Source organism: Centroberyx affinis, unplaced genomic scaffold (genome assembly GCF_046629955.1).
Source record: "Centroberyx affinis isolate AG114_WGS23_722 - 3 ecotype Tasmania unplaced genomic scaffold, CSIRO-AGI_Caff_v1 ptg001095l_1, whole genome shotgun sequence".
Taxonomy (NCBI): Eukaryota; Metazoa; Chordata; class Actinopteri; order Beryciformes; family Berycidae; genus Centroberyx; species Centroberyx affinis.
In genome coordinates, this window is record NW_027279640.1 from 168,879 (window position 1) to 193,387 (window position 24,509).

General features: G+C 37.6%; 3 protein-coding genes and 1 pseudogene across 3 annotated transcripts; 3 read left to right on the forward strand and 1 right to left on the reverse strand.

Moving 5' to 3' along the window:
• Nucleotides 1-3,591: 3,591 nt before the first annotated feature.
• Nucleotides 3,592-4,518, reverse strand: LOC139647646 (olfactory receptor 1500-like). Its single transcript, XM_071523580.1, has one exon. The coding sequence runs from the start codon at nucleotides 4,516-4,518 to the stop codon at nucleotides 3,592-3,594; it is 927 nt and encodes a 308-aa protein (XP_071379681.1).
• Nucleotides 4,519-11,190: 6,672 nt separating this feature from the next.
• LOC139647647 (olfactory receptor 10A6-like) lies at nucleotides 11,191-12,165 on the forward strand. Its single transcript, XM_071523581.1, has one exon. It carries the CDS (start codon nucleotides 11,191-11,193, stop codon nucleotides 12,163-12,165), a length of 975 nt encoding a protein of 324 aa, XP_071379682.1.
• A 5,428-nt stretch (nucleotides 12,166-17,593) lies between these two features.
• On the forward strand, nucleotides 17,594-18,568 carry LOC139647648 (olfactory receptor 10A6-like). Its single transcript, XM_071523582.1, has one exon. It carries the CDS (start codon nucleotides 17,594-17,596, stop codon nucleotides 18,566-18,568), a length of 975 nt encoding a protein of 324 aa, XP_071379683.1.
• A 4,251-nt stretch (nucleotides 18,569-22,819) lies between these two features.
• Nucleotides 22,820-23,782, forward strand: LOC139647649 (olfactory receptor 52E8-like; annotated as a pseudogene).
• The last annotated feature ends 727 nt before the right edge of the window (nucleotides 23,783-24,509 follow it).

A 24,509-nucleotide genomic window follows, 5' to 3' on the forward strand; every position in this document is an offset into this window, starting at 1 on the left:
CTCTGGAGGTGTACCATTCTTCCATGCTGAAGTATGCTCAGAAGAGGCTGCAAGATGTGATAAAATACTGGGAATGTCTAGTGATAGATCGAGCGAGCACAGTCTAAATTGTTATGTTGTTATTGTTCACTTGCTAGGAAAATATTCTGTGCAGAGCTCAGCAACATGTTTCATGAGATATAGAGTGGCATTAGGGAAGTTTGGAAATGTTGAAATCCATGATACATCTAGTAACCACTGTGTAGTATCTGCAAGATAAAGAAGAAACATACTTGGACCTGTTAGTATTGTTTATACTTTACTGTGGAAAAAAAAATCTATGTTCTTGACTGTTTATGGTGTTCATCGCAAGGCATTATTGCAAGCTACTATGATGTTGTGGTGTATAAAAAAATGAGGAGACTTGCTTCTGATGGCAGCGACGATGCAGCTAGGCAATACTCTTCTATTACCACAACCAAGGCGCTCTCCCTTGAGCACCCACTCCAGCACCACACGGTAGGCCACAAGTCTGTACTGGCTGGAGGAGAGGAAAGGGTCAAGTTGGTTTGTGAAATGTATGAAGCCAAACTAAAATATGCAACAGTAATTACTCATCAATCAGAGACATATCTAGGTAAAGAAATTACATGCATGTAAACATGTTAGTTAGTTATCATGTTAGATACTTACTCGATGGATAGTTGCCCATTTGGTCCCTGTGGTCTTGGCTGGCTCTTCCAGTTTATTTTGGGCACATGAAAGAATGTCTCCAGTACAGCCCTGTTGATCAGAGGGGGGAAATCCTCAGACGTGGTGACACAGAGTTGTGTAGTGTCCGAGGTCTCATCCGTGGACACATCAAGACCACCAATATCAGGCAGCAGGTCCCACTCCTTACAACATAGGCATTCTTCCTCTGTGGGCATCGGGTCACAGCACCCACAGGAACACCACCAGTCTCCCGAGCTTCGCGGCCTTGCAGCAGCTGGTTCACCCTCCTCTGCCTGTTGCCCCTCTCTCTCTCTCCTCGTCCGCTCTTCAATTTGTAGGAGCTCTTCATCCGTATACTCTGGCTCAAATAAATACGGGCGGCCATCAAATTCAAAGGCCTCTTCCACGTTGTCGAAATCAGGTAAATATTCAGCCATGACTTAGAAAATCTTTTAGATAACGCTAAGCTACGATCTCTGTACTCCAACACAACAAACTCCTCCCGGCACTCCTCTCTCCAACGCTCACTCGCGTTTCCACAGGTGACTTCCTGCAACAACTAAGCTCTCGCGGGACTTGAGCGAGACTTGGTTACACACAGACGGGATCAAGCTAAAGGTAAGGAAGTACGTTTCATTTCTGTATAGGGTCCTTTCCATATTGTGTCAGACTCTTATAATAACAATCTGAGCCAGTCAGTGGCAAAAACAAGCATTTTTAGTGGACGTACATTGACGGCGCGCATTTGCCCCGTTGGATTACATTGCAGCCCGTTTCGCGGCTGCCGGCTGAAGCGATCTCGCTCAATACTGGACCAATTTCAAAAATTGTTGTTCCCATTAGTTACTTAGACACCCGCAGTTGGGAAAATAGGGTCCAGGTTGAAAAATACCGAAGTTACCCTTTAACGCAATTATTGCACTTCAGAGTAAAACACAGCAGGCATCTGTCTTGTCTGTATCTTTTCACTGCAACTCTGCATCGAGATTTAGGGAATTATTACTTTAAAAAGTAACAGCGGCAGTAAAACTGTATTTCACACTATGATGGTTAAACTTTGCAATTAATCTGCGGTTCACATGTGTGCCGAACCGTGGGGGGGGGGATCCGTACGGATCACGGATCAACTACGGTCCGTTACACCACTAATCGATTAAAACAGACATTACACCAACATGATTCTGTAGACCATGTTACGGTACACTAATATGACTCTGTAGACCGTGTTTTATGTGCCATGTATTATACCGTGAACTGTGTAAGTATTGTGACTATATACCATTGTACAACCCCCTCTCCAGACACCTTTATTTTGTTCTTTTTTTTTTTTGTCATTTTATTTCTTTCTTTTATCTCCTTTTTTTTCTTTCTCTCTCCTCTGTTTTATACTATCTTCGCTCAAATGTGTGTGTATGTATAGCCTATACATGCATATACGTTTATGTGCATGTGGGCTGGAGTGTATGTGTGTGTGTGTATGCGGGCATGTAGCACGTAGTTGTGTGTATGTATCCGCAGAGGTGTATATATGTGTATGAGTGTATACGGGCATGTATATATGTATGTATGTAGGGGTATAGACATGTATACACATGGACATACTCTCCTCATGATGCCTCCATTACTAGATTCAACAGGGCATAATGTGAAACAATATAACTAACCTGTCCATTCCCCTTATATTTTTACTTTACACTATATGTAAAAAGATTCAATAAACTTTCATAAAAAAAAATAAAAAAAATCTGTAAAGCAGCTTTGTGAACTCAGTTTTGAAAAGCACTATAGAAATAATGATTATTACTGTTATTATTATTATTTTTGTTGAGGCAGGCGGGAAGGCATTTAATAATTTGTGAGAAACAAATCGCTCGAAGCCACTTAGGATTTCATCAAGGATCTGTTTAAATGTTGATTAACTTTGATTTACACATTGTTTCAACTGCATTGCTTTGGCAATATTGTTTTTTGACGTTCATGCCAATAAATGAATGCTCATTAAATTCCAATAGAAACTGAAAAAAAAAAAAAGAAGAGTGCTCATTATTATTATAAAAAGCTGCCAGATGACTTGTCATATCATGTCTCCTTAGAGGATCTTTTTGCTCTTGAAATATCTCGCCATACATATAAGGAAGTGGTAAAATCAATGAAGTACAATGGAAAAACAGCTACACCACCTGGATTATTTCTGATATTCATTAATAATTTCTAAATATCCCATAGAGAGACTTGTGCTGACATTATGAATGTGAAAATAAGGGGAAAAAGGTTTTGAATGACAATAACCCTGAAAGTCTCTCATTCATCAGTACCTCTGACCATGGTTACTGTCACAAAAACCTTTCTGAGTTTGCTTCTCAGCAACATCAGCTGTCAGACTGAGTCTGGTATCTGAGACATGCATCTAAGTCTATCTTGTATCTAAGACAACAGGCCCAAGTGTCACGATTTTTGCTTGTGCTTGTGCTAGTAAGACGATTTGCTTCTCCTTTTTGGCCATAACATGGACTCTCACACACTCCTTGCTCTTTAGCACCAGTGAGCCTCTTCCCATGTATTCAGTCCATTGTAAAGCTGTTTATTCACTGGCACAAATTATGCTATTTAAAGAACATGACAAAATAGAGTAAAAATAGAGTAAACATTTTTATGTACCATTTTGTCAACACCTACAAAAGAATACAGTATTGTTGAAATAAGGGTACTGAAAAGCATTAGCCTGTTAGCATTCAAACATTCAAAAAGCCAAAACATTTCTTATTTACAGTGTGTTTTGATCCCAACAAATATTTGATCATTTTACAAAAACACTTAGATTATCCAAGGATGCAACTTTCACAAGAAAATACAGGCCTGATATGTTACATGCATTTACATATTTACTATTCAATGGTCTCAGGTTTTTTGAAATATCTTAAACATCCTATTTCTTATTTCTTTAGTTCTAAGACAGTACACAAAGGGATTTACAAGAGATGGACCAAGAATGGCCCCAATCATCAAGCCGTGGCGCTCCTCCAGAGTTAACACCACGCCTATCCTGGTCAAGACAATGCGAATAAATAACGGACAGTAATAACACGTGACCACAATCAAGTGACTCAAGCAAGTGCTAAACATTTTCTTTTTGTCATTCTTTGAGAACGATTTCCCAGCAAAAAGGATCCACAAGTATGACAGGCAAATAAAACTGAATGTGAAAAATAGCAGAAAGAATGATATGATGCTTATCATGTTGAAATAGTAACCGGGGTTGACACAAGACGCTCGCACTAAGGCAGCATAATCACAGAAAATGTACTTAAGCCTTGAGTGACAGTAAGGGAGGGGAATCACAGTAGCAGGCATAATGGCCACAAAAGCACAGGCAACAATCCAGAGGAGGTATGTCAGGACAACGGTACGCACATTTGTTAAAAACTGATGATATTTCAAAGGACAAGAGATAGCAATCAGTCGATCAAATGCCATAACAGACAAAGCAAACATCTCCATTACCCCTCCCAGGTGGAAAACAAACATTTGAAACACGCATGGCACATAGGATATGGTCTTAACACCGGCAACCAGAACACCGATCACTGTTGGACTGGCGCTGGAGCTGTACAGCATGTCGACAACGGCCAGGTTGCAAATCAGAAGATACATCGGTTTGTGCAATCGCTTGTCATAAATGATGAAGATTATATTCACCGTATTGGCTACCATGAGAAGAACATAGATAACTAATATCACCACCCCTAGCACCATGGGCCTCTCAGTTGTGTCAAAACCACCGATAACAAATTCTGTCACTTTGGTTGAAACGTTCCATAAGAGCATATTCAACAATATACCAACAAGAAAAAACTGCCAAAAAAGACAGAAAGCAATGCAAAATATCTTCTCTAAAACAAAAGATCAATCAATCTAGAAAAACAGCTGCAGTCACATTCTGTTAAAAATCAATAAATGTAATTGGACTCAATAAAACCATTTTCATTACAACCAACAATGGACAGCGTCTGTGTTTTCCTGTATGGTGTTGGGGATGTTTAAGGCTGATCAGACCAGTAATCCCCCACTGGACAGACCCATTATCCAATCACAGTGGATTTTTGAAACACACTAGTATAAGCTATTGGGATGTTGAACAGGTCAATCAATATTTGTGAACATCAACAACACCCTCCCAAAGTCACCATTTGGCACAATATGCAATAAACAACAGACATTCTTTGTTGTGCTTTGTGTTTACAAATGTACACACAGAACCCTCCAAGATCATGGGAAGAACATAATATGGACTGTTTTCAGAAGGAGTCCCTCTAAGTTACAGATAGTATAAATTTTGAGGAAGGACTAAGATTGATATTGTTATAAAGTTTAGCTATATTTTCAATATCAATAAACATCTCACCAAATCACGTTCTGCCATTTCCTTTAGCTCTCTTCACATCAGCTGTGATGATTTGATAACATTTGTAATGAAAACAACAACAAACAAAAAAACAGATTTTTTTCCAGTACTGCACTCTCAGCAGGTGATGGCGTTACAGGTGATGACAACATTTACCAACTCATACCAAGAAAATTTCTACTGTGAGTGAAGTTTTAATTTTTAGCTAAAGTTTTTCTGATTTAATCATGACTAAAACCTTAACCAAATTGGTTAAAGTTAGGGAAAAACCTTAACCAATTTGGGCCCTAACCTTGGTTAAGGTTAGGGCCTAAACCTAACCCTAACCATAACCCTATACCTTAAATAAAGTTGTTTTAATTGCCTGAGCTTAACCTAAACCATAACCTTAACCCTAGCCTTAACCAAAGTTCTTTTACTTGCCTAAACCTAACCATTAACTAACATTTCCATGTGACAGAGGGTTAATTGGGATAAAGGGGCAAAGAGATAAATTGATTTCAAAACTAAATGCATTGAAGGCTGAACTTGGGGTCATCAACAGGCAATTAGATTTCTGTGTTTTCTTGTTTCCCTATGTGATTCTTTTTTTCATGAACAGTCGTTCCACCTGGCACGTGCAAAACGGACAAGAAGTTTATTAAAGCTATTCAAAGCCTCCCAGTTCTCTGCAACTTTTATTTGCACACAAGAATACAGGAACAAATGTCTCAAAAAGTAAAAGTGGGAACAGTTGCATCCATCACTGGGGTCGATGGAAAGAAGAAATTATGAAACATTATGAAAGGCAATGTAGCAACCAAAGTAGCAAAATATACATGTTTTGCCAGTTCAAAACTTTGTAGCTTCTTGAGACCATTTCATAGATGCAGTCGGAGCCCCTTAGCTACCTCTAAAACAAGGACAAAGACATTTGGTGCTCTGTCGCTCTGGAACAGCTTTCCTGTTGATCTGAAGACTGCTACATTAAAAACTTTACACAGAAGTTTAAGCCCTTTTGATGCCTTTTTATCCTCTATATATTTGCTATTGATTGATTGTTTCATTGATTGCCTTAAATTGATATTCTTTTTACTCTTGCATTGCATTGTTAGGTATTTATGTCTTAAATAAATAAATAAGTAAATAAGTAAAGTTTGATTTGATTTGATTTGATTTGATCTGAGCCTGCAGCCATATTCTAAAAAGAGATCACAGTATCAATGTTTCGGGACTCAGATTACAGCATATGAAGTCTGATTTAAGCTTTTGTCAGCTCTGTTAAAAATGAGCTATAAACAACCCACCAGAGGACTTGTGTCAGCCATATACTCACAGCTTCAATACCGAACACAGAAGGACCTACCTTTGATTAAGGCTTGGATTAAGGACTTGGCTGTTGAGGATGAGGACATAAACTGGGAAAATGTTTGGGAGAACATATTCCATTCGTCAAAGAACCCCAACCATCAGTTGATTCATTTCAAGCTGTGTCAGAGGGCCTACCATACACCACTCGTGAGATTCCATATGAAACGTGTAGCCAGCCCTAACTGTGACTTGTGCTCCCTCAATACATCAGGAACATTTAAACACATGGTATGGGAATGCCCAGAGGTCTATGACTTTTGGAGGAAAGTGACATTAACCTTGTCTGATATGATTGGCAAGCGTGTACCCCTGGATCTGATTCCTACAATTACAATTACAATTTCACATTTGGCAGACGCTTTTATCCAAAGCGACTTACACATGAGATTTGCATACAACACAAGCAAGTTTCTAGATAGGAGAGAACAACGAGAGTAAGTGCTATAGAGCTAAGTTCTGGTCCAACAGGACATAGGTGCTACGAGACAGTGCAACAAGCTAAGTTCTGGTCCAACAGGACATAGGTGCTACGAGGGAGTGCTACAAGGCAGTGCTCTTTTACTCAATGACGATTCACGCATGGAATTGAGTGAGAGACAACGCAAGTTATGGCTCGCTGGTCTAACTGCAGCCAAAAAACTTATAGTGCAGCGTTGGCTGCCACCACACAAATTGTATACTAGAAAATGGTTGGAATACTTTCAAGATGTGGTCATGTTAGAACTGTCCACGGCCCGGGTAAACAAAGCTAAGGCCACCACGTTGGAAATGTGGAAGGGGGCTGCCTCTCTAATAACAGACCTACTTAAGGGGGGGGGGGGGGGTTGGAAGGGAGGGGGAAAAAAAAGTTACGTGTATTGTGATGTATTTTGTTGATTTTCAATAAAAAACAATTGTTCACAAAAAAAAAGAGCTATAAACAGCTTCTCATACACTAGACCAGTGGTTCTCAACGTGGTGTCCGGGGACCACAGGGCATCCTTGAGGGTGTTCCACAGCAAACTGATGAATTGTTAAACTTCACCATGATTTAATTTACAAGAAGTTAACACAATTGGAGAATGTAAAAGGATGACTGTTATCTCTCTTCCTACAATACAGATAGTCATGGAATTCTGGACAAAATCATATCTAACAATAATATTCTCAGATTTGGGTCCAAGAGACAAAATCTCATTGAATGGGGGTCTGTGGCCCTAATCTGCACTAGATTAGGGTCCTTGATATGAAAAAGGTTGAGAAACACTGTACTAGACTACTGGATAGTCCAAGCTCTTTAAAAATTAGCATCCTCACATTTTTGCAACCTAATACTTTTTGAAGTGGTCAGACTATTATGATATTGACTGGAGGGTCGGAATGTTTTACGAGAAGACTGACATCCAACTTGCAACTTCATGGGATTAAAACTGCCAAATAAAGTTACTTGTCAAACAAAACCAGACAGTAGACAGACATTTTCAAACAAAGCTAGACAGTAGACAGACATTTTTGCAAACTAAGTGGCCTAGGGATGTTCCTAACGACTAATTTCCCTGTCGATTAAACGAAAATTTAAATGTAGACTAGTCGACTAGTCTAAAAGTAAGAAAACACTCAGAAAACAGTCAAAAATTAGCACAATTTAATCTATAAGGTTAAAACGTTGTCCGAAAAAATATTGCATGTATTTAAGAGCCATTTGAAACCGTTAATCATATTCTTCAATAACTGTGGCACTTTGCGCCGTTTATTATGAACGTTGTACATTACAAAACATGACAACTCACTAAATAAAAGTTAACAAATAACATTTAAAATAATAATAAAAAATATTAAAAAATAATAATCTGTGATCAGAAAAACTACCAATAATACTGATCGACGTGACATTAGATTATTAGGCTATTCAACAACGGCGTGCTGTTGGCAATCAGCTTCAAACAGCAGGTACACACACACAAACACAACGTGGTAGGCCTACTTACTTGACTAACGAAACATTTTTGTTCAGCGAAATCAACATGTCAACATGTTCGGGTGAAAGGCGAGACCTCAGTCTGTTAACGATAAGTCCAGTAGCTGAAAAAACTCTCTCAGCTGGCACAGATGTTGCAGGCACACAGAGATAGTGACTTGCAAGCCGGCATAGTTTTCGAAAGCGTCGCGTCTTCCCGCACCACCACACAAGTGGATCTTCGTTAGGTGGGATACAGGTTTACAACCTTATTTTCCTTTTCTAGATCAAAATATTGCCAAACTGCACTGGAGATGTCATCTCTGTCCGGTCCCACTTTCCACCTTTACATCCGGGCATAACCGCCTGCTGAGGCTGGAGCCCCGGCTGCGTAACATTTTAGACGCAACAGTTAACCGGCGTTGTACATTATTAATAATTAGTTTAACCGACTAGTATTTGTGGTGCCGATTAGCAAGGGTAGAAACGTTTAAACGACTAGTCGACTAATCGCGCCCATCCCTAAAGTGGCCTAGACTAACTTTCCACTTGCATGAATGCTACATGTGTAAGCATTCTATCATCTTTCAACTCATGATTACTTCCAGCTATTTACCTTCAAAAAGTTATCTGTAAGGCTGGGGATGGCATGTTTGTTTTGGACCTATGATACTAAAAGCAACAACACAGTAAATTAGGTCCAAGAGGAAGCTAATTAGTGTCTCACATCAACAGTGGTCCCAGGTGTGTGATTAAAGTGTGTGTGTGTGTCTCTATACCTTAGTGAATTATCATTTCAAACAGTCTTATGCAATCCCCGTTTCCTGCATTACATATTCTTCTTTACATAATTCCAAAATATTGTGTTTCCCATATGATATCTTCTCTTTCACAAATTTCTCTATCTAACTATAGCAGGGAAATTAAACCCCTAACTATAATATTTACAGTATATATCCAAAAAAAGTTTAGTCTAGATTTGTGAACATGAACAAGCCTCCTCCAAAGCTAGAGGCGAGAACTGCTGATGTACGATGCCCACAAGCTAAGGCCCTCATAGGTCAAGATCATGGATTCATTTTAGTCCCAAGCCTGACTGAGTATTCTGGTTTTTGATTCTTAGCTCTAATTTGAACAATTGTGAAGATAAGTTTGTGAAAGGACACACAAAAACACACACACAAACAGACCCAATGAAAAAAATACATCCAATGAGACATAATGACTAGAAGGCCAAGAAGGTATGGCTGAAATTAGGAAATATTATTTTTTGTGACACTTTTTTCTTACCGGGGTGGTATGCGTTTCTTTGAATGGCATCAATCCATTTATCAATTTCTTTGGTAACTGTAGTAGTGTCTTTCTTCATAATATAATGTGTGCTTCTAAAAAAGGTGCCTGAGAAAACATTTTCCACCACCATCATAAAAATCACCACAATCATAAAACTCATATAAGTCAATCAAAATCATTAGATTATCTGTGATTGTCATTGAGATGAGTAGACCAAAACCCAACCAGTACCCAGAGTGATTTTTTTTAGCAGTATGTGTTCATACTCTAGTTTTCTAAATGTTTCCAGGTCAATGGAGTTGTTCTCTTACTTCTATCTTAAGAGATACTTGATTAAAATCGAAATACAAAATTTAGATCATCGTAGTGACATAAATGTTTTAGGGTAGATTTTACCATCAGTGTACTTGAAGTTTCAGTGAAGTACTATTTGCACTACAATTCTTACTGTGACTACAACTATTACTCCTTCTCCTACTACTACTACTACTACTACTAATAATAATAATAACAACAATAGGTACGCATCTATCCAACTACCTATAGAAAAAGTACAAAAGCCAACCCAATTTAATTTTATGTTTAATAATTTATGACTGCAACCTGAAGCGTCAGACTGCTAATGAAATCCACTATGATTACACATTTTCTTGGCGGCTGTGCTTAGAGACCAGCATTAACACTGGGAATATTAACTCAGCTTTCAAAATATCAATTTATGTCTCCTTCGGGGTTTTCCAAAACTGCAGTTGTTTGTTCCATGCGGATTTATAATTATTAACATTATTAAATGAACTGGGACTTTCAGTGAGTTATCATGGGATTACACATAGTTATTACACAATATTTCTTGCTATCATTTCCCCATTGACCAATTTAATCGCTCTGAAAAAAAAGAGTGTTTCTTAATCAGATGGGTTTTTTTTTTTTTACATGATCTTACAATTCTAGTATCTTATCACTCACTCAAAAAAAATCAGTGTTCAAAGTGCCACTGTGATTTTTTTTCTTAAAGCATTGGATGCATTTCAGCTTTCTTGAAGTTCCTTATGAAACAACTGCCATCAGTGTGGCCCATAGAGGCTGATTGAGGGATTGTTATTGATCCACTGAGGATAAGAGAAGGATGGATACCTCACCATCACAAGGTGTAGGTCAAGAACTCACATAAAGAGGTATATCAGTAGAGTAAACTACCACAGTAGTGACACCTGTATGGGAAGGGTAAGCATAAACTCTCAGGTCCTAGAAACTGCACTAGCTACACATATAATACTCATTGAATTCACACTTAAATGCTTTATTAGTTATTTTTATATAATATTATTTACTGTTGAGATTAGAATGCAAAGAAAATGAATTTGTGAGATCAAAGGATACACTAATGCAGTACCAGATTGACAATTATAAGTAGTATAGGATTACTATTCTTTAACTTATTTGAACCAATATTTACATTTCCATCTGTTGTCCTCTGATTTCCTTTTCATTGTGTTTAGGAAATTCCTGCTCCATCATGCCAGAGGGAAATCAGAGCTTTGTGACTGAATTTGTCCTTACTGGATTCCCTGGACTTCACCCAGAGTACCAAGGCCTTGCCTCAGCTGTATTATTCTTAGTTTATCTCTTAATTTTGATAGGAAATGCTTCAATTATTGCTTTGTTTGCAACCGACCGGGGTCTTCATAAGCCCATGTATTGTATTATGCTTAATCTGAATGCATGTGATATTCTCTTTAGCACAACCACATTACCAAAGATCATCACTAAGTATTGGTTTCAATCAGGAAAAATTTCATTCACCGCTTGCTTTATCCAAATGTACTTTGTGCACTATCTTGGCTCAGTGAATTCCTTTGTTCTATTCATAATGGCTTTAGACAGGTATTTGGCTATCTGCCATCCTCTCAAATATCCAATTTTGATCAAAAACTCCACTATTATCATTCTCAGTATTACTGCATGGGTTGTTGCAAAAGCAGCCCCTTTAATGTTAGTTATTAGGGCATACCCTCTTCCTTACTGTGCCTCAAACACAATCAATCACTGCTACTGTGATCATATTGGTATAACAAAGCTTGCATGCACTAACCGGGCCCCTTATGGCATTCCTGCATTTATTGCTGCAATGATTGTGCTACTTGTACCTCTGGCATTCATCGTTTTCTCCTACAGCTCTATCATTTTAGCAGTGCTTAAAATAGCAAATTCGCAAGGCCGGCTCAAAACTCTGTCTACCTGCAGTGCTCAGCTGATAATAATCACACTCTATTATCTACCCAGGAGTTTTGTCTATTTGTCGAGCATTGTTGGCATTAAATTCAGTCCCGATATCCGTACAGTAATTATCATGCTGTATAGCCTTTTCCCCCCCATGGTTAACCCACTTATATACTGCTTAAGAGCTAAAGACATGAGAGAAAGCCTGACCAAACGATTCAAGAGGAACACTGTTCCACAAAAAGCTCAGGTTACTGCTATTTGTAACTGATAAATCACTGCATTATTCACCGCTGTACCTTCCTTCTAATTAACCTGGAATGTTGCATGAAATAAAATAGATTGAGTGTTTAAGCTACAAATTTGGTAAATGCCAATTCATTTTAACTAGTAGCTGGTGAATATAAAATTCTGGCCAAACTTTAAAATATCCACATTCAAACATTCATACTTAATTATGACAATTAAGTTTACCATGAATAGGACTGATAGCCTACTTTCATGTCATTTTATGCCCATTTCAAACATTCTGTTCAGGTTAAGCTGAAGCAGTTTAATAATGTTCAATGTTATTTCAAAATATATTTTACTTTTATTAATATGCTTGGTGACTTCTGTTGAAGCATACAAAAGAGAGACATGTTTCCAGATTTGGTGGCAGGCCAGGAAGGGCAGACTGGGAGCAGTGCCAGGGTATTAGTAGTTATATACTGTTGAATCAAAAAAGTAAGGCTTGCACCTTCTTGACAGAACCATTTACATTCCTCTATAGCCATATGACCTCCAGCACAGAAATGTAGGTTTTCTCCAGGCAAAATCTGCTGGCACATAAGCAGTTTATACTGTCTTCCGTCAAAGAGATACTACTACTACTACTACTACTACTACTACTACTACTAGCAAGCCTCTATCATTTGATCTACTGTATATAATCCTCAGTTTCATATTCAAGCTATTTAGATGTGTCTCAGGGAGCTACATTTTGCTGTGATACTTTGTATTACATGCCAATTACAATGTTAAACTGTTCCTGAACAGTTGATATTTTAGAGATACAAGGTTTTTACCTGACTGAAATGTAAAATAAAATGACATGATACATTATGGTTTACATTCATAATTCCTGAACAAGAGGTTCCTACCAGCTACGTATATGGTAAATTTATTAATACTCACTCAATCTCCATACTGGCTAGCTTCTCTGATTTGGGCCTTACTATTTGAAAACAAATAAATTAAGTAATTTCATTTCTGATCACTTCATCTGATCTTGTTTCGCTTTCAAGAAAACATATTTTCCCATCTCAAGCAGAAAACCCTGAAATTAGTATCATTATTTTCTGACAAAGACCCTATTTAAGCTCAACCCCATTACAGACAGCTTGGACTCTGAATATGTTTGGAAAAGTTCCTTGTTATAGATCACTAGTTCTAAGCAGAAAATCCAGATATAAAAACCCACACTATTCGCCCTCCAAACCATGTCATGAGTACTTTATGTGTTGCGAACCTGCACATCTTGTATTAAAATTATTAACATCAGAAATATTAGAGCATATTATTTTCTATTGATTACTGTACACACCATACACATTTTTGACAAACATAAATTACAGATTTTTTATAACTCAAATTATAAAATAAAAATTAAATGACAATGTTGAACACAGTGTAACAGGGTTGAAAATGGTAATAGAGTTGAAGGACAATCAATATTTTAATGTTCAGCATAATTGTAATCATTGTCTAAAACATTGTTCATATTGAGAAACAAGACTAGGTTGACCTAGTGCAAGCCGGGCCCTTGATGTCTCGCCTCCTCTTGGCTTTCTCACCCTAGTATAATACGTGTTCTGTACTGCCTTTTGCCTTTTTAGTTAAATTCATATAAAATATCGGGGCAAACATCGCGCTTCGCATTGTGGCTTCTTCAGGTTCGCTCTTCACTTGATTGGCATGTGGATTTACAAAGACTTTCTGTGCCAAGGTGGTAATAATTACAGATCGTGTGACAACATGAATTCCAGATCATGTGACAACAGAAGTCATCACTATATAACAACATCAGTTTTACTTACTTACAGTATTTGATGCGACAAACACACAAGGTAACAATAACAAGTACAACAATAACAAATATCATCATGGTCGAACTGTCAAAATGTCAAAATATCAAAATATCAAAATATCGTGGTCAAACTATTTCTACTTCACACACTATAAGTACCATTTCCACAGATGGGGCCACAAATTGGCAACAATATCATCACAACACAACTCTATATAGTCATCTAATACCTTATAGGGGTCAATATTGGGGGAGATCTATGGTGCCTCAACTCTTTTTATAGGGGAAGGGGTCAGTGCCAGAGGAGATCTATAGTGCCTCATCTCTCCCAATATAAGGAATCATCTGCAGATACAAAGAGAGGTATGTTCATACATCATAAAAATGGGCTCAGATCAAATCCAAAATCCAGTGTTGGGGAAAGTTACTTTTGAAACTAACTAGTTACTTTACTTCGTTACTTGCCCTAAATAGTAACTAGTTACGTTACTAAGTTAGTCTTTATTAAAAGTAACTCGTTAGACTACTTTCACGTTACCCACTTAAAAGCATGCCTTTAAAATACGTCTGCTGATGTCATCACTCTTAATGTATAGAAATCGTCACTAATCGTCACGTTTGGGACGCAGCCTTAAGTAACAAGCTACTGTTGTCTAAAGAAAACATCAAGGCAGCTTTCAGTTACCTGCTTCCACAGTAAATACTCAGTGGGTGCTTGGACTGACTGGATGCCTTTCTGCCATCACTGCATCACAACCGTAGATGATTTTGACTTTATCAATACTGTGAAACATTGGCTCTGTGTTCCTCTCTATAAAAAAGCCTAATTTGAGAAAAATTATGCTATCGACACAGAGCTATCGACACAGAGCTATCGACGTTAAAAGGCGCATCAACCAGTGAATATCAAACTTCAAATTAACTTCATCCTGGTGATCAACGGAGCCTTAACTGATCCGGTCTGGTCTCAAAATAAACGGCAGACTGCGCTCACAAGCTGTTTCAATTCAAATCTTCAGGTGTGATAGTGAAAGCTAAACTTACAGTCAGTGGTGGAAGAAGTATTCAGATCTTTGACTTAAGTAAAAGTAGCAATACCACAGTGTAAAAATACTTTGCAAGTAAAAGTCCTGCATTCAAAATCTTACTTAAGTCAAAGTACAAAAGTATTTGCATCAAAATATACTTAAAGTAGCAAAAGTAAAAGTAGTCATTATGCAGAATGGCCCATTTCAGAATCATATATATCATGTTATTGGACTATAATTATTGATGCATTAATGTGTTCATCACTTTAATGTTGCAGCTGGTAAAGGTGGAGCTAATTTTAATTACTTTATATACTGCTGGGTAGCTTAACCTATACAAATATATCATAATTTATTAGTTCATTTATAATTTGTATTAATAATCTAAATCTGCAAAGTAACTAGTAACTAAAGCTGTCAAATAAATGTAGTGGAGTAAAAAGTACAATATTTCCCTCTGAAATGTAGTGGAGTGGAAGAATAAAGTAGCATTAAATGGAAATACTCAAGTACAATTTAGAGGTACTTGTACTTTACTGAAGTACAGTACTTGAGTAAATGTACTTAGTTACATTCCACCACTGCTTACAGTTAACAATAATGTTCCTACCATTCTCTTTGATCAGTTCAAAGTAATGTGAATATTTCCAAGTTGTTGTGTTCATTCTGAAAGCGAGTCGGTCGTAACCTACAAGCCTCCACTGCACCGCCAGCCTACAGTTGCCTATAGTCTGCTTTGAATAACATCATGTAGTGTAACCTATACCTTAATTTTTAATTTGCATTTGAAAGAAAAATAAAAGTAGCGAAATGTAAGTTTGAGAAAGTAACTAATAACTGATTACATAAATTGAAAAACGAACGCGTTAAGTTACTAGTTGCCACAAAAGTCTGATAACGTGTTACCCCCAACACTGAAAATGACAACTATAACTATATTGTTGGTTCCAACTCAGAGTGATGTTTTTGCATGTAGAGACAACAATAAAACATTTTCAACCAATCAAAATAAAGTACTGCAAAGGTTCACTGCAGTGATGGCGTTGCTTGCTGAGGAGCTGATGACAGAAGTCCAGAGGAACCCAGCGCTATTTGACAAAGACCATCGCCTCTAAAAATGTTGAAAAGAAACATGACATACCAGTTGGAATCAGAGAGCTCTTGGGATTAGCGGTATGCCATGTTTACTGACTTGGATATATTCGCTAACTAGAGTATTTGCTAGTTATCTTGCTAACTAACAAAATAGCATCATGTCTTGGCCAACCTGATCTGCCGAGGGAAATTGCGTTATATCTTTTTCCCATGACGCAGCCGAGGGCATCAGACGGCAAATTCAGGTCATGCATTTAGTCAGTCAGTCAGTCAGTCAGATAACGCTTTAGTGAGATGTCGCTTCGTGAGATGGCCTCTAGAGGGCGTCCGCTTTCCGGTTTTGAAAAAATAAATACAGAGCAGTACCGGTGGTTGTAGCTGTTTTAGGCCCTTAAACTACTGGTTCGGGCCAATCACAGTGCTTAAAAACGGAAAACTTCACTCAACCGGGAAGCCGGGTGACATTAAACAAACGCACAATCAAATAACAAGCACAGACAGGTTACTCTGAGCCGTGGAGCTGACAGGTTGTGTTGTGAAACTATTCTTTCCTATTTTCAACCCAATGTGAGTGATAAACCAATGTGTTCAAGTGAATTTAACTTGTTTCTATGAAGTAGCACCATTATGAGCGAAGCTAGGCTACTGTATTTCTGCCTCTCGCACCATGTTGACATTCCAAAACAGCCCAATGGACAGAAATCTATCCGTCAATAACTCTGTCAATTTTCCGAAAGATCAATGTGGCCACAGCTAGTGGAATTCAACACACACGCCGCGGGCCTGTACAGGATCTGTACTTGTTAATGGCTTCGACCGGAAGGTAACGAGTAGCCTATTGAAAACCTGTTTAGCCACGGTGAAGTTACAGGTGTTTCTCTCAACTTGACCAATTTAATCGCTCTAAAGAATTGAGTGTGAGTGAGTGAGTGAGTTTCTTAATCAGATTTTTTTTTACATGATCTTACAATTCTAGTACCTTAGTACTACTGTGATTTTTTTCTTAAAGCATTGGTTGTTTTCAGCTTTCTTGAAGTCCCTTATGAAAAAATTGTCAGTGTGTGGCCCATAGACGCTGATTGAGGGATTGTTATTGATCCACTGAGGATAAGAGAAGGATGGATACCTCACCATCACAAGGTGTAGGCAAAGAACTGACATAAAGAGGTATATCAGTAGAGTAAACTACCACAGTAGTGACACCTGTATGGGAAGGGTAAGCATAAACTCTCAGGTCCTAGAAACTGCACTAGCCACACATATAATACTCATTGAATTCACACTTAAATGCTTTATTAGTTATTTTTATATAATATTATTTACTGTTGAGATTAGAATGCAAAGAAAATGAATTTGTGAGATCAAAGGATACACTAATGCAGTACCAGATTGACAATTATAAGTAGTATAGGATTACTATTCTTTAAGTTATTTGAACCAATATTTACATTTCCATCTGTTGTCCTCTGATTTCCTTTTCATTGTGTTTAGGAAATTCCTGCTCCATCATGCCAGAGGGAAATCAGAGCTTTGTGACTGAATTTGTCCTTACTGGATTCCCTGGACTTCACCCAGAGTACCAAGGCCTTGCCTCGGCTGTATTATTCTTAGTTTATCTCTTAACTTTGATAGGAAATGCTTCAATTATTGCTTTGTTTGCAACCGACCGGGGCCTTCATAAGCCCATGTATTGTATTATGCTTAATCTGAATGCATGCGATATTCTCTTTAGCACAACCACATTACCAAAGATCATCACTAAGTATTGGTTTCAATCAGGAAAAATTTCATTCACCGCTTGCTTTATCCAAATGTACTTTGTGCACTATCTTGGCTCAGTGAATTCCTTTGTTCTATTCATAATGGCTTTAGACAGGTATTTGGCTATCTGCCATCCTCTCAAATATCCAATTTTGATCAAAAACTCCACTATTATCATTCTCAGTATTACTGCATGGGTTGTTGCAAAAGCAGTCCCTTTAATGTTAGTTATTAGGGCATACCCTCTTCCTTACTGTGCCTCAAACACAATCAATCACTGCTACTGTGATCATATTGGTATAACAAAGCTTGCATGCACTAACCGGGCCCCTTATGGCATTCCTGCATTTATTGCTGCAATGATTGTGCTACTTGTACCTCTGGCATTCATCGTTTTCTCCTACAGCTCTATCATTTTAGCAGTGCTTAAAATAGCAAATTCGCAAGGCCGGCTCAAAACTCTGTCTACCTGCAGTGCTCAACTGATAATAATCACACTCTATTATCTACCCAGGAGTTTTGTCTATTTGTCGAGCATTGTTGGCATTAAATTCAGTCCCGATATGCGTATAGTAATTATCATGCTGTATAGCCTTTTCCCCCCCATGGTTAACCCACTTATATACTGCTTAAGAGCTAAAGACATGAGAGAAAGCCTGACCAAACGATTCAAGAGGAACACTGTTCCACAAAAAGCTCAGGTTACTGCTATTTGTAACTGATAAATCACTGCATTATTCACCGCTGTACCTTCCTTCTAATTAACCTGGAATGTTCCATGAAATAAAATAGATTGAGTGTTTAAGCTACAAATTTGGTAAATGCCAATTCATTTTAACTAGTAGCTGGTGAATATAAAATTCTGGCCAGACTTTAAAATATCCACATTCAAAAATTCATACTTAATTATGACAATTAAGTTTACCATGAATAGGACTAACAGCCTACTTTCATGTCTTTTTATGCCCATTTCAAACATTCTGTTTAGGTTAAGCTGAAGCAGTTTAATAATGTTCAATGTTATTTCAAAAATGTTTTAATTTAAAACTCATCGGTCCTTATGGATAATTGATTGATTCTTCAAATCTAACCTGACATGGGCAGGATAATCATTATTAATTCTTAGGGTTTTCAAATTGAAATATCTTCATATTTCTTCCTGGGATGTTGCTTGAAAGAAGAAGGTCTATGACGAAACGAAACGTCGCTATATTAAATTGTGATTTGCAAGTAGATGGTGTGTGGGAGCCTTATATATACATTCCTCACAAAGTTGAAAGATCATTGGAAATTTTCAAATCAGAGTTAAGATTCTGAGATTCTGTTTCTGGTGATTGGAAACAGAGGTGAATATGGGAGCAACAAGACTTAAACTATGAACTATGAGATAAACTAAATGTATGGTTTAGGACGATGTGTAAAAATGAAAATCGAGATTCACTTTAACCTGGGTAAATACAGCACAGATCACTCTCTGTCAAACAAACCCCACCGCTTCCCTGAGCTTCCGCAGTCGATAACAACGCCCACCGAGATTTCCGCTCAGACACAAACTGTATCAAGACGGCAGCACACGCTTCTACAAGTGAGGAGCTCGTTTGGAAGTGGTTCGGTTTTGCAATGTCAGACGTCGAGCGAACCACTGTCCGTTGTAAAGTTTGTCTAAAATCTGTGGCAACTAAAGGCAGCAGGGCGACAAATTTATTCCAGCATCTCCAACAGAGGCACGCAGCCGAGTGGGAGAAGTGTGTGGCACCGCGAGATGCACAAGCTAGCGGCAGCCCCCAAACGCCTGCTAAAAAGCAGGTAACATTAGCACAAAGCAATCCTTAATGATGACTGGGGTATCTTGAACATGTGGAACAGGACTCAACACACGTTACTTTTATTACAATGCTCTGTGACTTCTGTTGAAGCATACAAAAGAGAACAGCCTAAACCTTAACTTGGGCCAAACCTCAGTGTCTGCCATAGGTTTCCAGATTTGGTGGCAGGCCAGGAAGGGCAGACTGGGAGCAGTGCCAGGGTGTTAGTAGTTATATACTGTTGAATCCAAAAAGTAAGGCTTGCAGCTTCTTGACAGAATCATTTACATTCCTCTATAGCCATATGACCTCCAGCATGTTAGTTTTCTCTAGGCAAAATCTGCTGGCACATAAGCAGTTTATATTGTCTCCAGTCAAATAAATACTGCTCAGCAAGCCTCTATCATTTGATCTATATAATCCTCAATTTCATATTTAAAATTTTTAGATGTGTCTCAGGGAGCTACATTTTAATATATGCTGTGATAGTTTTCATTACATGCCAATTACAATGTTCAACAGCACTTACACTGAGGACTGGAACTCTTTTTTAAGTACTTACTTATTTGAGTACATTACTAGTGAAATGAATGGATTAACTGTAATGAACTCACTGTAGTTATTGTCTAAGAGTATGTACTGTGTGTATGTAAGTAGTCAAGTACTGACTGTTTCTGTGCACTGCTGTCTCTCGATGCGCAAGACAAAATTTCTCTAAGAGCTAATGAGAATGAAGACTGCCCCCAAGTGAATGGTTTGCTGGACAAATTGTATATTGTGGATATTGCTGATGTCATGTGAAAACCTTGTAACTCCAATTTTGGTCATTTACATGTTTTAATTTCAAACCCCTTTGGATAAACTTAGAAATGTTTGGTGGTCAAGCTAAAAACAAGTTTTTCTAAGTTCCTTAACAGTTGACATTTTAGAGATACAAGGTTTTCACCCGACAGTGATATTATGTCGAATAACATGATATATTATGGTTTATTGTACATTCATAATTCCTGAACAAGAGGTTCCTACCAGCTACATATATAGCTACGTATATGGTACATTTAATAATAATAATAATAATACTCAATCTCCATATTGGCTAGCTTCTCTGATTTAAATATTTTATGATTTGATGAGATAGAGCAGAAAAGAAAAGATAATATAATAAATACCTTTTGATATCACCATCTAAGAAACAGAATATCTCCACTAACGTGTGAATTTCATTAACTTAAATGGGAACACAAGCTACTTTAAAAATTGTAATATTATTGAGAAGGTGACAGAACATAATTGAAGAGATGCTGCTGCCTGCTCATGCTTGGGCATTTATTGGGAATGCACAGCAAAACCACGTAGTCGCTGCATCATCATGGTGTAAAGCCACAGCCTTCCAATGGGATAATGAATGTAGCATAGAATTGCAATGAAATCTGAAATCTAAAATCTAAATAAACATTCAGTCACAATCTGAATCTCTTTTATGTGAACAATAAATGCTTACAAAAAAAGAAAACAATACCATGTCTTTCTGAGTCATTTCATTTTTCAGCATTCACAATGTCATCAACACTTTGTTAGATGGCCTCTAGAGGGCGTCTTACCTATCACATACTGTATCCTACAAGTGTATTCCAGGAATTAGCCTATCCAACTTTGTTAATAGAGCTTGTAAGTTGTACCTGTACTTGTGCATTGTACAATGACAATAACATTGAATTGAATTGAACTGAATTGAATTGAATTGAATTGAATTGAACAGAACAGATCCCTGTACAGGATCTGTGCTTGTTTGTGGTAACAATTAACTTAACGCAGTGGTTTTTCAATGTATGTAATCAGTTATTACTTTCTCAAACATGCATTTAGCTGCACTTCTTCCTTCCTATTTCTTTTTTTTTTTAACAAATATATTTATTGCCATTTTAGTTTCAACAACAGAGATCATGACAAAAAAAACCAAACAGATAATACAGCACACGTCACCCCATCTCCCACATCCAACCCCTGCCTAAATAAAAAACACAGAACTAGGAAAGAAAAAAAAAATTAAATTGTACATGACATAAAAGACAAAGTCATTACGTACTAACAATGTACAAGAGCTGATACAGCTCTATACAGATATAGCTAGTTAATACAGGTCTGATACAGATATAGCTAGTTAATACAGGTCCCAAAGGATTATTTTCCATAAAATGTAGGAAATGTCCCCATATTTCTTGAAAGACATCAGGTTTTCCTTTGATAGCATACGTCAATTTCTCTAAAGCAAGACAATTAGATAGGTCTCTGAACCACTGACTGATATCTGGTTTGTCTGGATTTTCCAAAATGGTGCAATTGTGTGTTTAGCTTGGAGAAGACAACATGTAATCATTTTCTTCTTGGTCTTACTAATATTCAGTTCCTCAGGGAACAGACCTAGGATGCACAGCTGTGGACATACTGGTAGCTTTTCAGATACTATTTGTGATAATACGTATATCAAGTACACCATTCCAAAAGTCCATGATTCTTGGGCACTCCCATAAGCAGTGAAACAACGTGCCTTTCTCCACATCACATTTTACTCCTTCTTATTTCTACCTGGAGAATGTTTTGCCAGCACATTCTTCACCATTTCATGATGCCACATTCCTGTAGCGCTTCCCACTTCTCTTGCCACCTACTAATCCCCACCATCCTAATAGTTTTTGCTTCCTTTTACTTCCTTTTTTCCCAGCATAACTGTAACAACTATTTCTCCTCTTTCCAAAGCTTTTAAAGCAATTTTATCAGCAGTCTCATTACCTAAGATATCTCCCCAGTGTGCTGGAGCCCAACCCAAACCTAATCATTATACCCATGCATCTTAATCTACAATTAAATTCACCTCCATCATTAAATCACTCTGACAAGATTGCCAAGAATATACACTCTTCCAAAAAGGATATGAGTCAGAATATATCAGCACTTTATCTGGTCTTACTTGTTCCACCCGTTGCAGTGCCAAGATTGTTGTCAGCAGTTCTGCAGAATAGACTAATAATAGACAGATAGACAGTTCGTCTATTAGTTTCCTGATTTGGCTTAATGGGCTGCAAGGCATTAATGGAGTCAGCACACAGAAGAATTCACCTTCAAACAATTTTTTTCCATTCTGTGCTGCATTGTGTCTTATGCTGACAAATGATAATGCTCTACACAAACATAACAACTATCAAAGACTTCATGATACTTGGATTCCCAGGACTTGAGCCCACATATTATGGACCAGTGTCTGCCCTTCTTTTCTTCACCTACTTGGTTATTGTTGCCAGAAATGTTTTTATTTTAGTTTTTGTCGGCTGTGAGAGGAGTCTTCATAAGCCGACATATCCGATCTCCTGTCACCTGGCAATGAATGATTTATTATTTGGGACTGTAACCCTGCCCAAAATGGTATCCAAATATTGGTGGGATGACAAGATTGTATCATTTGGTGGCTGCTTCACTCAGATGTATTTTGTTCATTCTTTAGGAGCCATTCATTCCCTTATTCTGCTGATTATGGCCCTTGATCGTTTCATTGCAGTTTGTATTCCTTTAAGATACCCTGTTCTGATTACAAACAACACCATTTCTGTTGCTTGTGGGTTGTCTTGGATAGGGACATTTCTTAGGATGATGGCAGTTGTATTTCATGCCCTTACTTTGCCTTATTGTGACTCTAACATCATTGTGCATTGCGACTGTGACCACATTTCAATTACAAACCTCAGATATGGAGAAAATGTTAAATTTGTTCAGGCCGTTGCTGTGGGTCTTGCAATGTTTAGTCTCTTGGTTCCACTTACATTTATCATTTTTTCCTACATTTCCATCTTTGTAATTGTTTTGAGAATGCCAAACTTGGATGGACGCTACAAAACCTTATCAACTTGCACCCCACAGATATTCATCACATGCCTGTATTAGCTGCCCAGATGTTTTGTTTATCTGGCTCATGCTGTAGGATTTTCTTTCAGTTTAGATGTCCGCATTTTATTGATATTGTTGTACAGTCTATTTCCTGCTGCTGTTAATCCAATCATATATTGTTTCAAGACCAAGGATATCAAAGAGATTTTGACAAGGAGATTGAAAAAAACTAAAAAGTCGGAACAGAGATAGAATAGTAATAGAGGACTAATGCATAGGCTAAATGTCAGAATAATGTACATGAAATCCTCACCATACCTCAGCCATCCATATTTAATATTTTGAGCAATGTTCAGCCTTGTATTTCAATCAATTTAAGTCGACAAAAATTTTCATCAGTCTAAACCACATCCATTCTAGCGTAATTCCGATTTGCAAGCTTCGGCTACAAAATGGTTCAATTTGTGCGGTGCTAAGACTTAACTGTTTCACAGAAATGTAAAACAACAGGAGAGAGGAGTTATAAAATCTGTGTACATTGTATGCCATCATGACACTCCAGAGACTCCTTAGTAAAGTAGGCCTTGTTACACATACAGTTCGGCTCTAAAGTTTGGTCACCACTTCTGTGCATTTTGTTGTGATTATTTGTGATGTTCTGTCTGAGAAAATTACTTCTGTATTCTAGAAATTCTATAAAGATAGCATTCAAATAAAAGAAAATGTAATGTACAAAAGCATAACCCCTTTCTTTTCATTTTAGGCTAAATGGTGTCACTGGCAGTTATTTGTATCACATTTTGGTATCATATTTTATAGTTTTTATAGCTTGATTTGAGTTTTACTTATGAGCTGCGAATAATATTTCCCATTAAAAGTTGTTCTAATTCTGCCTTTTTTCCAACAAAGCTGACAGCAGGTCCAGCCAATACAGTACTACAATACAAGTGATTGTAGGGTAGACATACATTCAAAAAAC

Excerpts from the sequence above, each read along its gene's own strand:
- LOC139647646 (XM_071523580.1), bottom strand. The coding sequence starts at position 4,518 with ATGCTCTTATGGAACGTTTCAACCAAAGTGACAGAATTTGTTATCGGT.
- LOC139647647 (XM_071523581.1), top strand. The coding sequence starts at position 11,191 with ATGCCAGAGGGAAATCAGAGCTTTGTGACTGAATTTGTCCTTACTGGA.
- LOC139647648 (XM_071523582.1), top strand. The coding sequence starts at position 17,594 with ATGCCAGAGGGAAATCAGAGCTTTGTGACTGAATTTGTCCTTACTGGA.